Here is a 15,721-nt window from a genome sequence, read left to right as displayed (position 1 = left end):
CATAAGTTAATTTTTTAATCATAAGGACGTCATCCAAGTACATAAGGCCCTAAATTGTCCGCATTTTTTCAGAATCTCGTATCCTCACGAGGGCTCAAGAGGTGGGAGGTATGATTGTATACCTGAACCCTATTTAGAAAGATGAATAGGAAGAGTATCCGTGTACTCAATTAGGAAGGGGGTATGATGGTGAATAAGGGGGATTGCTAAGGGGAAAATTCAATGACGGCTAGCGGCAAGAGACGACCACGTGACCGGCATCACTTCGACAAGAAGCAGTCTAATCCTTTAAATTATTTTTGTCTTACATATCTCAATCACACTCAGAAAATTTGCACACTTTCATGTGGTATTAAAACCGAAATAACTTACACATTCTGCTTATAATGTAGCACGTGCTGCTGCAAAGAGAGGATGAATACCTTCCTTCTGACTGAGGAAAATTGAATGACGAGTGGACGCCAATTTCGCTCGAATTTGAAGTTGTTGTTCGAAAAGGTGGACAATCAGCTGAGTTTATCTCAAGAAATGTCTGAGAATTTTCAAATGGGTAGCGAAACTGGACCGAGCCGTAAAGCTCCAAAAAGGTATAAAAATAGGGAGGAAGGACGCGCTTTTGATGATGAAGAGATCGTAAAGCACGAAATGATTTCTCGCAATCTCGTAGAGTCGAATAGGTGTGTACAGTTCTGCAACTATTATGACCCAAATATAACACATGAGGTACTGAAACTGTTGCAATTCTTTTTATAAGTTGGCCTAAAACGACTCCCAGTAAAAGGCACTATTTTGAGTCAGCACGAAACGCCAGAAATAAACTTGTTTATTACACAATGAGACATGACAGATTTCTACAAATTCGTAGGTTTATTCGTTGCTGTGATTACACCGCTATGGGTGTATCAGATAAGATGTGGAAAATGCGCCCGTTTATGGGCAAGGCAAAAGAAAGATTCGGCGAATATTTAAGAGAAAAGCAGTCCTTGAGTTTCAATGAGTCGATAATGTTCTCTTTTGGAAAACATGGCTGTTAGCAATTCATGCGGGGGAGGCCAATTAGGTTTGGCTAGAAAGTATGGTGCATCAATAGCTCAGATAGCTACTTCGTAATACTAAGGAAAGTGAAAGCCTACGAAAAAGGAATTGGGATAGATAGTGTGAGGGCAACAAAATAACAGAGGGGGTCGTGGTCGTGGCCCATTTTTACTTGGATTCTAGATGCAATGACAAACAACGCATGGATGCTGATGCGGAAATATTGAAAAAGCATAACTCAGCTTGAGTTCCGATGGGCACTAGTATAATCACAGCTGGATACAAGGATCCCCTAAAATATCAAACATGTGCACAATTTACCAGAAGTGCGACTGGAATGGGGTAATTGGCTAGAGAAATAGATTTGTAATTGATTCATGTTTCAAAGAACGCATTCCTCTGACAGCGGCCTATCTTCTTTCCAGTGCCCCTGACGAAATAGATTCGACGGGCACAATCACCTAATAAAATCCAAGCCCAAGTGGGGACGGTGTGCTACTGAAAACTGAACCGGTAGAATAAGAACAGAATGTTTGAAATGCAATGCAGTGACTGCTTTGTTCATTTCCATGTGCGGCAACGACTGAGTGAAACGCTAAAATTATGTTATTCATGATTTCTACGTCAATTATACATAACTTCTATTTTATAATCACTAATATTTAATAATTAATTGAATATTATCGATATTTTAGCGTAATTCTGGATCAAAATGGATGTATTTTACGGTAAATAATAAATATTTAACGTTTTTGGCTCAAAAATGTGATTTTCGAAATGATTTTCAAATTTCGATTTTTTTTACCCCGTAAACGCCTAGCGGTACCATATGGTACCAGGCTGTATCTCGGTAACTATCTAACGATTTGATCGTTGGATTATTCTTCCTCATAGAATAATCCTCCAAGGTCGTTAGAATATTAATTGCGTATGCATGGTTTCGCTGATGGTAGGACCTGCCCGCCTTGTGACGGTGCAGGATTCCTCGTCCCTTCCTTCCTTCCCCGTCCTTTCCTTGGAGGCGTCGTCGGGCTCCTATCGCGGCGGCGCACAGTGGGCGGAAATCGGAAAAAGCCGGACAAAATTACAAAATGGCTTTTTTTGAGTTATAAACTTGAAACTTCGCAGGTATACTCAGAAATGATTGAAATTTATGGATATGTACTTCATTTGACATAGATCCTACCCGTTACTGAGATACAGAGGCTCAAACGTGAGCAAATTTCCATAAAAACGCCCGTCTTCAATTTTCTCTGAAAATCTTCCAAAGTAAGTGGATGGTGAGGTTATGGGTGGATTCTTGCGAAATAAAAAACCACATAATCTGTTGGCATGGTGTTTTTTCTTTAATTTTCCGTAATCTTAAAGAATACCGTCCAGAAATTCTTACCGTGCAGTAACAAAATGGCGGATACTGTTTTTCGACAAAGTTTTACATTTAGGTAGAGTTTCAAATAGGTTTTCGGCAAGGTCGCGCAGAGTAACTTATATGAGAGCATTTGTTGAAGATTTCTTGAGGTTTTTATGCAGTTTTCTTTTAAATAAGTTTGCGTCGCCGGAAATTACATTGATTTTTCGACCGCGCGGCAGGGTTCGTCTCCGCGCGTCGGGAGTTGGATTAGCCGCGACGCGGTAAGGTTATTGAAGCTGTATGGGTTTTAACGCTCACCATTCACCGTTTTTATGTTTTTCTTCAAGACACCGATTCTCAAATGGTCTATGGTGAAGACAGTGGAGGTTTTTCATGCGATGTAATTGCACGTTTCATCGAAGTTGATTCCGTTTTCTTTGGATACGATCGAAGACCAAACTTCTATTAAAAGCGTTCAAACCTCGAAAAAGTGAGTTGTTTTCCTGGGACTCATACAAAAAGACCTACCAGAAAGATACCAGCTGAGACCCTTATACCTTCTTCACTCTCCGATCCCTGACCCTCAGGATTCTACTTCGAAAACGGTCGTTTTGTGACACCGCGGAGTGGAGCCTTTGACCACAAAAATTGCAGAAACTTTTTAATTCAGGTGTTACCGGGTTAAGTTATCTTATCGACCAGAAACGCGTTGTCCCGGAAAAATCTTACTACCAAGTAGGTATATGAAAATTTACCGTGCCGGACTGATGCCGAAACGGCAAGTCCGCTGAACCACGCCCCCGCTGTGAAGAGCAACAAACTCCTCGAGAGTCAAGCGAAGGCCCTCGTCCCTGACGGCCAAGAAAGAATCAAGAAGGGCGCGGAGGAAGATGTATTGACCCGCGATTTTTATGATGGGTTGCGGGCCGAATCTCTCATCTCCTGGACCAGACGAGCTAGAATTCTTCATGGAATAGATTAGATGAGTTATACGCAGCAGTCCTTTGATCCAACAAAGTATTTTCGTTCGAATCCCTTGGCAAAATGTGTCAGAACACAAAAACCCATTTCAGTGAAACTATTAGATACGTGACGTAAAATATTTAAAATTCCGAATAGATGGTGGATAGCTGGGATGTCTAATAAGTATTTTTCATCATCATCCTTAGTTTCTTGTCATGAAAAAATGACTAAATGGGCGAAAAATCATTAATGCCGTACCCATTATACCTATACCCTACTTCTACCCTATATTCGCATCGCTTAATTGTATGGAAAATTTACATCGAAAGAATGAAAAACATGTCGTAGAATTGATATCCAAATCCGAATCGTCTGTTCAATCCAATGGCGATTCTAAAGGAATCTGTGACGGGTATTCTAGCCCATTAGCTGTAAACTTTAGTATAGTATGAATAAATAATCCCACCATTGCAACGATACTATATTTCTAGGCGGCGGCCAATGGGCGTATGTGCATTTAGTCATATATGAGTCTGCAGGTAGCCAGGCTCTTAAGTCTAAATCTATGTGAAGCGCTGCGTGGAGGTTTAGGAAAATATCAATTTACCCTGATCTTTCGGAATTTGTTAATTAAGCTTAATTGCATACTACATTTTTACCATAGTAATTTTTGTGTACCCAGTCTCTAACTTTGAGAGTCACTATAGATTCATTAAAATTTTTTCTATGCAAGGCCTTCCAGCTACTGAGCCTGGCAGTATGAGTATCACGAGGGAATTGCTCTCTGCTACTCCGCCGATCGAGATTCAAATTTACTGCGGACTTTTCGGAAGACCCACGATCTCGGCTGTAAACCCAAAACAAAACGTAATTATTTTCTGCATGAAAAAATATTTTGTCATAATGAAATCATAATAGAAAAACTTCTTTTTTTACGAATATCATACATCAAAATTGAATGCCTTTGTCGAAATGAATGAATTGAATGTTTCGAGTTTTTCTTTCGTGAAAGTATATTCATAAACGCAGTATTGCACAGTTTTTTCATTGCATAATTGCTCTGCGCTTTTATGCGAAGTTGTAGAACCCATTTTTGCCACAATTACAGCACATATTCTTCACTGGTGGCTGAACTACATTAAGTACATCAGGGATATACTTAAGATTGAAGAGGTCCGCGCCACCACACCCCCCAAAAAATGATAGAGATAGAGAAATAATTAGGCACCACAGTCTTACTTATTTTCATGAATGATTCATGAGTGCAATGGCGCGGTATGCAGCGATACGGCAGCATAGGTATTAATACCCGCACATTTTAAACTATAAAATATCATTGGTCTCCCTGTCTAAAATGAATTAGCCTTACCCTAAATTGATCTTCGCGCCTCATACATTATCAATCCATTGTTTCAACTTATACGTAATCACGGCATGTATGAAGGCTAAATTTTACCGACACTGTAGAATTGTCCATCGGGATTACCTGTCATCACCGAATTTACGGTAAAACTATCCAAGAATTGCCATGAGAAAAAATTCCACTGAACTGGGAATCAAACCGCGGACCTTTGCGTTTCCGGGCCAATGCGTAGACCTCTACACTTTTCAGATTCTTTTATTCCCATGGCAATTATACCGAAGCTCATGGTACTGGTCTGCGCATTGGCCCGGAAAGCCAAAGGTCCGTGGTTCGATTCCCGGTCCAGGGGAATTTTTTCTCATGGCAATTGTTATATATTTCACCGCCGTTTACGTGGCAGGATTCGAAATATTACACGGTAAAACTAATCTTTAAACTTGCTAATATTAGTTCCCGAATGCAACAGATGTATTGTCCCGCCCCCTCTCAAAATGAAGCCGTACATCACAGTATTCAAATTTACCGTCCCAGGAAGCATCATCTATTGGCTGATTCCGACGATAGAATTACCTATCTAGAATAGGAAAGTTTGTTTACAAGGTTTTCTATCTCGGCGATTTTTGCAGCTTCATTTATCATTTGATTTTGTTCCTTTCGGGAAATTCTGGGTCTGAATCATTTCCACTCTGCGTTTCGCGCCTACCGAGAGCGTTATGAAGACAATTCAATTAATTCCTGACAAAGCTTCTCAATTGAAGGAGCGGCACTTTAAGTAAAAATGACTCATTTGAAGTATTTCCCGGAAGGAACAAAAATTGTTTATAAGCTGCATATTTCTATTTAAAATTTGATTTACGCCATATTTTTGTACTGAAATGAAGGAGGGTTATCAGGATTTAAAAACATTTATTAGAATTTAATTCACTAGGTACCTTTTCCCATTATGAATATTCCAGTTTCGAGAAGTTTGAAGCTGTGGGGTTTCGATGCTTACCACACTTTTTCACTTGTGCCAAGCCACCTCGAGCGCTCTGTGCATTTTTACCCGCCACTTAAAGCCACTGTCGTATTTCCTCTCCATGTACTTGTGGAATCGTATTTTTCAATGTTGCATTTCTTAAGTACATAATATCATGGGATACACTTATTTAAAATTACTTAAACTAACCTTGCATCGTTATTGTCACCCCCCACTCTGGATATGATTTCTACTGACTCTCGTCCGTGAAAGCAAGTGTTGAGGGACAGGAGGCATGACGGTGACAAATGGCGGAAGTTCTGGACCTGGTGATCCTTATTATTGCAACCATTCATGAATATGTCCGTGAAAAGTAGTTTGTGGGGATTACTTAATGTATGAGAAATGAAAGCGCATAAGTTTTCCATTCATCCTCACAAGCGGCTGTATACGTCTGCGGTGGTAGGACTCCAGCACAGCAATCCGCAGAGCTGCTTAGACAGTCACACAGCCTCGACTTTCTAGCACAAAATTTACAAATAAATAACACTTATTCATATTACTTGGGTCTTGATCTACTCTCTGAAATTTAGTCTGAGTGCGCTTCAATTTAGTATTGGATGCCCTTATAATTGGCGCATTTGTATGTGTTGAAAATGGTCGATGGATAATTGGTTTTCCTCGGAAGCAGAAACATTATTACCCATTATTCAACAAGACATTATTAAATATATTTCTCCCGTTTCGATTCAGGGGCTCAACGTAAAATATTGGTTATGTTTCGTTGGTAGCAACTTCGTAATAATACAGGAATAGCCGCAGTAATTTACCCGCTGCACCGGTTTAAAGGTTAAAACATCATTGGCAAGAGCTGTATGAATAAAGAGCAGCTAGTCTTGTATAACAATTGTTACTACGGCTGTTTGTTTCTTATTAATACGAAAAGTTTCCCACAAAGTGAACTCGTCGGCAAACGATCTGAGCAATTTCGGAAGTTCAAAAGACAAGATATTTTGTTGTGAATTTTATTGGACAAAGTTCACTACCATACACCGACCTAGACAACTTTCATCAAACTAGCTTTCGACCATTAGTATCAAGTAGTGTTAACGCAAGACGAGACGACACTTGAGCCGGTCTCATCTCGGTCTCGTTTTCTGAACTGGGGTATAATCTCGAATCTCGTCTCGGACCAGACTCTACTGTCGGTCTGGAGCCTCGTTTTGCTGAAAATCTATTAAGAGCAATAGAAATGCCGTTACCTTTACTCTACACTAGAAGGACTAGATCCGTCATATTGTAGAGAAACCTCTACTTACTCAATCATATTGCATACAACTTTTTCTATCGTCTAATGTCTGCTTACTTTTATTGATTTTTCATGGTACGTATTTCATAAAAATAAAATTAAAAATTTCGACGAAAAAATGATGCTATACCACCTGCCTACTTTGAGAAACCAAGACCCGTAAAAATGACGGGTTAGGCGTTTGTATTTTCTTTTTAATGGTAATACATGCTTTATTCAGGAAATCACTACTCTATAAAACGTCTGGTCATTGTGATGTTTAAGTTATCATTTTCATGGATTTCACATTCCTTATTGCATATTAAATGGAAATAAGGAGCATATCTGCCGTACTGAATGGGGTGAGTGGAGGGGGGAGTGGGGGCGAAGTGACCGCTGCTTATTTGAAAATTTTCCTCGTATAATGATTTGTAAGTAACTACTCTGTTATATTTACAGATAAAGAAAGAGGTTATATTTAATTAAGTTATTAATTCATTTTAACATTGACGAAGTAGTATTTAATATAATTACAGCCCGTCAAAATGATGTGTATAGGTTCTTCTGGGTAGCCACTTAACCTTGGTCCATCTAGTGTCAAGTGATCTTTGCGTGGGTACACGCGAAATTTTCTTTAAATTCACGAGAATTTTGAATACATATATGTTATTCATGGCACCAGAGCAATCCAACTGCATGTCATATCAATGATTCCATCGATACTAAATGAATTCACAGGTAACATTATGCATATAATTAATGAAAGCAACTATGCAGTCACAATGTTCACAAGGATAGATCCTCTCAAGGTTAAAAACTATGACTGAAATCAGTATGATTATTTCAGCATGCAATAAAAATTTTGGTTCAAAATTTACTTTAAAATATTCCGCTTAAAATATTTACATCAAGGTAAGTATTTTATTTGACAGATAAAACGGCACATCACCCATGAATTCACATAGAACTTATTGATTCGTGACCTTAGCGTTTTCAATGCTATCTGATGCGTCAATGCTGACAGCTCGAACAATCTTTCCACTGGAACAGATGTAGCGGGAAGGCTAAAGAAATCTCTCACCAGCCACCACCGAATTAGTTGACTCATGTGCCTTCCACCAAGTCAATATATTTTCATTACTAGGACAGCTCGGCTGTTGAAGGTAGCTTTCAAGACCATTTCTTGTACTGAGATGACTATCTAGGGGTTAATTTACAACACTTTCTACTAAACCTATCTGTAGGTTCTCTTTAATCATTGGCTATGTTGGCTGTATTTAAGTAGAATGCTTAATGTGATAGACTTTAAAACTTTCTTCAAATTTCATAAGTGAGTTATCCAGTATCTCTTTTCCCAATGGTATTATTGATATTGTGTTACATTTATGGCGAGACTCTAATATTAATATCGCGCAATAAATTCAGATCGTCGAACGGTAGTGGTTTAACATCTTGTCCCGAGCAGCTTGATAGGCAAGCAGCAGTTTTTCATCTTCTTCGTATCTTTCTGGCTTATTATTTAGTGTTTTCACAATTTTTTTCTAATTTATCGAATAATATAATAATAGCTTAGTGGAACGGTAACTAGTGGCGGGGTAACGTATTTTTCTCCTCCTAATTTATTCGTCAGAATTTTAAAATTTTCAAAACTGAATGCACATTCTCTAGCAGTGACCATTCTGATCCACTATTTTTATTGCGTTTTAAGTCGGTGATAATAGGATTAACATGTCTCTCTTCATGTTAAGCTCTGCTCCAATATATCGCCCGAAGAATTCCACCAAGCTGGGGCACCTATTACAGGGCTCAGTAATGGTGACTTTGACATTTGCAGGCGCTACGGAATTTATTTCGCAACCACTGCCTCTTTTAGATTTATTTTTTAATATGCGTGTGATTTTAGTAATTGGATATTATTTTCTTCATCTCCGAAATTTTCATTATCACCGTGAATTAATGTAAGCTAGTCTTTAGAGACCCTACATTCCAGAGACAACGTTCTTTAAAGATCCTATACTGCGAGGTTTGGTATATGAGCCTTGCATTTATGTGTTTATCAGAGCAATACAAACTTGGTAGCATCATGATGAGCTCTTCCTTGATTTTTGTATATGTGCAGGCGTCGTCTGTGGCAAATCCTTGCAGCTTTTGGTCAAGTTCAAAGGATTTCAGGATGCGCATAAAAACTTTAGAAACGCCTACATGGTCACTGTCGGATGAAACAAAGTCAAGATCATGAGATTGCTACTCCTACTTCTCGTCTATGTCAATTATTCCGTAGTAAGATTTTCCAGCAACGGATGGCCACCCGTAGTCACCAATGGAAGAAGTTGATAACAAAGTAACATATTCTCAAGAATAGTGGCTCAGACGGGATGATCTCATGCCATTGGGCACTCATGACTCCTTAAGAAAGAAATTGCTTCGCATAAGCGCCCTTATGCCATCAGCATGAATGAACGGAGATGTGTACATTTTGCGAATATACCCGGATGAAATCGCATCCACGGTGATAGCACACAAAATGATTAAAGAGAATTCATGCAGTAAACCGCAGATAACTTTCTATCATTTACATTACCGAAACCACCAGCAAATATTCGGGAAAAATGTACACGTATTCATGTCGGCGCTATATTTTATTAATCAACTGTTGTAATTTCGGAATCTAGTCTCAAATGTAGTTTTTTCAAAGAATTATACTCAATTTCGATTTTAGGAACAGTTTAAAAAATATCGAATTGAGGAAGATGAATTTTAGATTAAAACGGCGTTAAAAATTTCCCGAAACTTTGGTTCTGCAAACGTCACAGGATCAAATTTCACCATTTTGATTATATTTCTTCTTAAAGGGCACTTTCTATCCACGATGAAACAATGTCACCTAAACTTGGCTTAGCTGAATTTTTTTGCAACTCATTCATTTAATCTGAACCTCAAATCCATGACTGATGATAAAATAATTTGATCTTAGTTAAAACTTTTGAGCAGTGCAAACTGTAAATGGATAAATAATCGCATTTTATATAGTGTGAATAGAATTTTAACATTTTTTAAAAACCCTGCTACTGGGAAATGAAAGGCGCTTATTATCGCAAACAGAGCTGCTGCTGGCTCGTTAATTTTATATTTTGTTAATTTAGGCAAAAAATTCCTCTTGTGGGAGACAAAAGGATCAAAGTTTTATTGTAGGATTCCGATGTCTGGTGTTCAATGAAGGGGAATAATTAAAAACTGTTATATTGGCAAAAATAAATATTTCCAATCAATTTCTTGAAACCTTATGTAATTTGTGATAAAAATCCCAATCCGAAACCAGTCAAGGGGTTTCAAATAATTTTCTTAATTAAAAAATGAATTAAATCAAACTTCCTTTGAATGCTAATCGAAGTTCTAATAGAAACAATGTTAGATTGATTTTTGTTCGACTTTTTCTGCTGCAAATCAAAAATCCCTCCTCCCAAGAATATCTCCAAAAAGCCGAATGAATCTCTCTTTCGGACATCTTTTCAGCTTCGTTAGAATATCGACGAATGACTATCCAAACACAAAAAGCCGTTCATGGAGTTGTCAGCTGCAGTTTCGCGCCATTGTTCAGCGCACGTATTCACGGAAGCGTTCGCACGCGAGTCAGGATCATTTCCGCGCCAAACAACACGACGCAAATCGCGGCCGCTCTTTCTTCTTCGCGGGCCGACAGACGATGTCTCTCGCGGCACAGCGCTTGCCGTGGAGTTGGATGGGGGAGGGCCCGTGTCGGCATCCCAATCACAAGCCGAAAAACATATCGCCCGCGCTCCCTCACCCCCCAATATCGATCCCCCAGCCTCTCTCCACCGGCCCCCTGACGGCGATCCCCGCCCGCTTCCGACCTGCGCGCAGGCGCCGCGAGCGAGCGCTCCGCCATCTGCAGGTGATCGCGGGAAGCTCCCCCGGGGCACTAGGAAGGGGGAGGGCGCGCTTCGCGGCCTTCGCGAAGGGTTTGGGGCGGAAGGAAGTGAGGCGGGGGCGGTGGTGGTGCGATTCTCCGGGGGCTGTGGCGTGGGGGCAGGAGGGGGCCGCCCCTTCTCCGCTGCAGCCGCACCGCAGAGGAGACGTCCGCCTCCCGCGTCGGACGGCACCGACAGAGGCGCTTCCTTCGCGCCTCCAAAGCTCACCACGTGCTCCGAGTCGCACAGCGCCCTCGACGGCGGGAAACGGAGCAACGGCGGCCACCGATGAGTGTCGCTCGGAATTGGGAGCGGCCCGCGGGTGCCGGGCCCCGCCGCCGAGCATCTACATGAGGGACGGCACGCCTGGTTGAAAGGGACCTCTTCTGCAAGCGTGGTGTGCGGAGTCCCATCCGGCCCGGGATCTGCCTGGCTCGGGGACCTAGGCTCTCAGACTTGTGTCCAGCCTCAATTCCAGTAACGGGAGTAGTTGTAGGAGTTCGCCGGTTTGAATGAGGCTGTGCATCGCTCTTAGCCTCCCATGTCCTTCAATGGAAGGGATATCGTGCCATGTTCACTGTGTTTGATAAAGTAAACATCGTGTATTCCTTGTGTTAGTCAAACGGTGAGTTGCCAAAATCTAGTCCATCCCAAATTTTGTCCTGAGTAACTTTTTTAGCCGTATTTGAAGAGAAAAGCTGTTTGGTTTGCAGCTTATGATTTCAGTTATTTCATACTGATAAAATGTCCGATCCATCATATCCTATAAATTAATTATTATAGTAATATTTTACCCTCAAGTGGTAGAGTAAAATTCGCAACAAACATTTAAGCGTTCATGAGTCACGGTTAAAAATTATCTCTAGCATTTCACGAGCGAATAGTAACGTAATACCCGCTCCGCGTATTTGAAGAGGTGATTGTAGCTGAGATTAGAGTAGAATTGAAAATAATTTACAAAAGACCATTAATGTGCAGATAAATAGTCCAAAATTTATTTTAGAGAATAGCCTATTTGTATATATTTGATCAGTCTTCTCTAGTTGTGGGAGAGTATTAGACAGCAATGAAGAAATTCATCCGGGCGCGATAAGTACTGGTCGCCGCTCTGCCAATCCGTGTTTCAACTGAGAACTTGGATAGCCAGGTCCGTTCCCGCTGAAAGCCGCCCAACTGATCCTCGCAAGATCAGGTCACTCCAGTCCATGAAACGCCTTCCAGTGAAGCCGAAGTTGTGTATTCTCGACTTAGTGTTCGTGTGAAAACATCAAGCGTGACTAGCCGCGTGGAGAGCGGTCCGGCGGCAAGGCAACCCGCAGCTGCCGCCGCGGAAGGGCCATCGAACCCAAGGCGTCGACCAGCGATGCCGCGAAGCCTGAATACGTCGGCGCTTATGAAACCATTGGTCGTGCTAGCACTCCCAGGGATGTATCTCTTCTACAAGTACAACCAGTACAAGCGACAACAGCAGGAGCAGGACCGGAGGAAGGTGACGGAGAGGGAACTGGCCCATCTAAACCACAAAATCGTGAGTAAACGTTTCCTTCTTTCTATTGCCATTCAACTCGCTACAAGGCGCACATTTTAGCGCTCCTATTTGACTCTGATCGAAGCGTGTCGTTATCTCGAAGGCGAATCATCTGAATTAGTGAATACATGATTAAGTGTGGAAATTCTCTGGGCGTAGTTAGGTTGTATCGATTCCATCATGTGGATTTTCCCATGCTCTCGTCAACTTTACATTTACACTTCTGTTCAGTGGGCGCTCTAGTTTTTCTCTCTTCCCTTCGGCGGGATTAATCTTGGAATACTTTGAGAAAACAATCATCGTATAAGGCTTAGTCATTGTGTAATGAACTAAAATCTTGCTTTTAGCGTAATACTGAACTAACGATTCAATAAAAAACACTACGAACAAAAACTTATGGACGTAGTAGCTGGTGTGGACTTGATTATTACTAGTCCCAGTTGCTGCTATGATGAAGTACATAACGTAATTTCCTTAAGAGTTGGTGAATGGTGCTTTAATGGCATCGATATTCATAGATAATAATATGTAAGTTTTTACTCAAACTAAGTTTATGCTTGATTAACAGCCAGAGGTAAAGAAAACCGTAAGCCTATTTAAAGAAAATGAAGAAACTGTTATGCCGTGAGTGCAGCTGCGAAAATTTAAATGGTCGTGGAGGCCAGGCTCAACATTTTTTTCATTTTTGTTGTTTTGGGCACTGTTTGTTTTGGAATGGAATGTAAAAATATAAAATTAATCATTATCATCAGCTCTTAAAGGAGGTTCGAAAATTGTGTAGTTCAGTAACAACTAATGTCGAAGAAAGTCTTTGTAGGAAGGGCGATATGTTGTTATTTCGGCTTGTGTGCATAGAATCCGTGGGTCTCAGTTGTTGTTTCAGAATTAATGTTCGTTGAATATGTTTCAAGGTATACTATTTCTAAGTTGTTAATGCAGAATTAGAAAGGTTATAAAATACGATTAAGACTATACACCTTGCTCCTCTGTGTGGATTTTAAAGTGTCTTTTCGCAGAAATATTTTTCCTTTGCTTGAACTTGTAAGGGGGTTCTAAATCCGAACGGGGACCTTTTGTGGATATACGTAAGGTATTGGTATCGTGTTTGGCGTTGCGAACTGCGCTGAAGGGGGGCTAGACAGTCTGCGCTGCATTGCAGGAAAAGCGCTGGGGTAATTTCCATGTGTCAACAACAAAAGATTTTTGTCTTTCAAGGTTAACGACCCATGGCGTGCTCGATTTTTTGCTTGATTCGTTCACAGGCAATTCTAATGCGCTTATGTATTTGTTGTGCTCTGTGTTTTTGGTGCTTATTGACTCATTACCAAGAAATAAGAACATTATTGCACATATTTTTCAATTCTTAATGCCTTGATTGATTTAGTGGCACTTTCACAGTTGTGTATGTATACCATCGTGGCAAATATGTTTCGACCAAAAAGATTCAGATATCAGTTAAAATGAAACTAATTAGACTATGAGAATACGTTGAAAATGTTGATCCCTTTTCACAATGAACACCGATACCAGTTTGTACCGATTTGAAAATTTGATAGATTGGATTTCGAAGTTAACTTTTTATACTTTAGCTTTTTGCTTTATTAATCCCGTGTGGATGGCTATCATGGGGTTGCTATTCATGAAAAATGCTATTTAATATATTTGAGTGTGACATTCATTTTATGCCAAGAATTGCTACCGAGATCTTAAATTAGTCGCATATGAGCAATCAGAAAATATTTTGCTCAAAAAACGTCTGAAACCAAAAATGATTGAAAAGTAAAATATTTGTCTCTTCAACTGACTCAGACTCTTAAGAAAATTATTCGCAATATTAGAGGGAAAGTGCCTCAGTGTGGGCTTTGTTTATTAATCAAGAGACACACATAAATTAGCATGATAGAACTCTTTCGTCTGGGATTTTATGATGCCTTTGCTTTCAATATTTGTGTATTCAATGAAATTACTGTTGAGAAAATGCTCTTTCTATTTATGGTGGATTTTTCTGAGGAAAAGTGATCAAAAGCTAATTATTTTGAAATTCAAATTGAAGAGCCCTTTTTTAATAACCTTAAAATCCCAAATATATAAACAATTCCATAGCTTGGCTCAAAATTTGATTATTTTATGCCCAATTGAAATTAATATTCGTAACCAAAGCGTAAAATTATGGCAACTTTTAAACGACTTTGTGGTTACGTAAAAGTGCATTATATTTTGGCAAATAACTTTTTTGTTAGTTATTTATGTTAGGCTTTTAGACTGGGTCATGCTGTCAAATTACTGTAAATATTTATGTACGTGTAATTATTCTTGGAATGTAGGTTTCCATTTCTTTTATTAATTACAAAATCGACCAAACGTACATATTTTTAAATAGGTAAGTATTCCAAAGTTCTGTTAAAAATTTGATTATTTAATCATCAGCTAAAATTAATAATCGTGACCAAAGTGTGGCTTTATTTAACTTTTTTATGACTACGTGGTACATGAAAGTACGCAATCAGCGAATTAAGGTTCCAATAACACTTAAAAAATAATATAATAGGAGGTCAAGAACAAACCTCAATTTAAAAATATTTAAATCAAATCTTAAAAATATGTTCTTTGAAATATTTACATAGTTTTTTTTCGAAGTGAATCATTTGGACGAATACTCGCCGAAAACAATCTATTTCACCATTAGCCTTTTCATATTTCACGAGAATATAGTTTTTTATGACCTCGAGGAGCACAGATGCCCTAAGGATGATCGTTGAATGCATTTTCCTAGCTATATGGAAAATTAGATTCCCTCTAAAGGTAGCAACTCTGTAGATACACTATAAATGCTTCTGAATTCGTGAATGAACGAGACTGGATGACTCCAGTTTAGCATAGTCATGTATGCAATTGAAATCCATTTTTTTCTATAAATGTTGTCCTTGTTGTTTATTAGTCAGTGCTAAATAAAAGGAAGTTATATGGATTTGGTATGGATAAAATTAGGTTTTATATTATCTTAGAGTGGCAGTTTGATGTTTTTTCAATTGTACCGGCTCTAGAATCGTTTGACCAACCGTTAAAATCCACAACCGTATCTCAATAAAGACAGCATTGTTTGCAATGACTATTTTCCCATGATTACCGTCCCAAGAGTGCAGGTAAGGCTTAGAAGTGGCCCTGTGGAGGCAAGTGCCCATCACACGCAGTCCTAATCACGGGTGCAGTGTTTGGACAGCCCAAATCAAAAATCCTCGAAGAGTGTTGTGGCCCAGGGAAAGGCACTGGACTTAGTCCGGGGTGACCTCTACCCTCACCGAACCT

The 15,721-nt window shown here is 39.6% G+C and overlaps 1 protein-coding gene across 1 annotated transcript in view; it reads left to right on the top strand.

Annotated features, from left to right (window-relative positions):
- Positions 1-11,033: 11,033 nt before the first annotated feature.
- The window catches only part of LOC124170786, a 140,840-nt gene continuing 136,152 nt past the window's right edge, over positions 11,034-15,721 (top strand). The window contains exon 1 of the mRNA XM_046549748.1: positions 11,034-12,415. Coding sequence (XP_046405704.1) covers positions 12,251-12,415 — 165 coding nt within the window. The 5' untranslated portion in view covers positions 11,034-12,250. The remainder of the gene's footprint in view (positions 12,416-15,721) is intronic.

Source organism: Ischnura elegans, chromosome X (genome assembly GCF_921293095.1).
Source record: "Ischnura elegans chromosome X, ioIscEleg1.1, whole genome shotgun sequence".
Classification (NCBI taxonomy): domain Eukaryota; kingdom Metazoa; phylum Arthropoda; class Insecta; order Odonata; family Coenagrionidae; genus Ischnura; species Ischnura elegans.
This window is presented reverse-complemented; position numbering and strand designations above follow the sequence as displayed.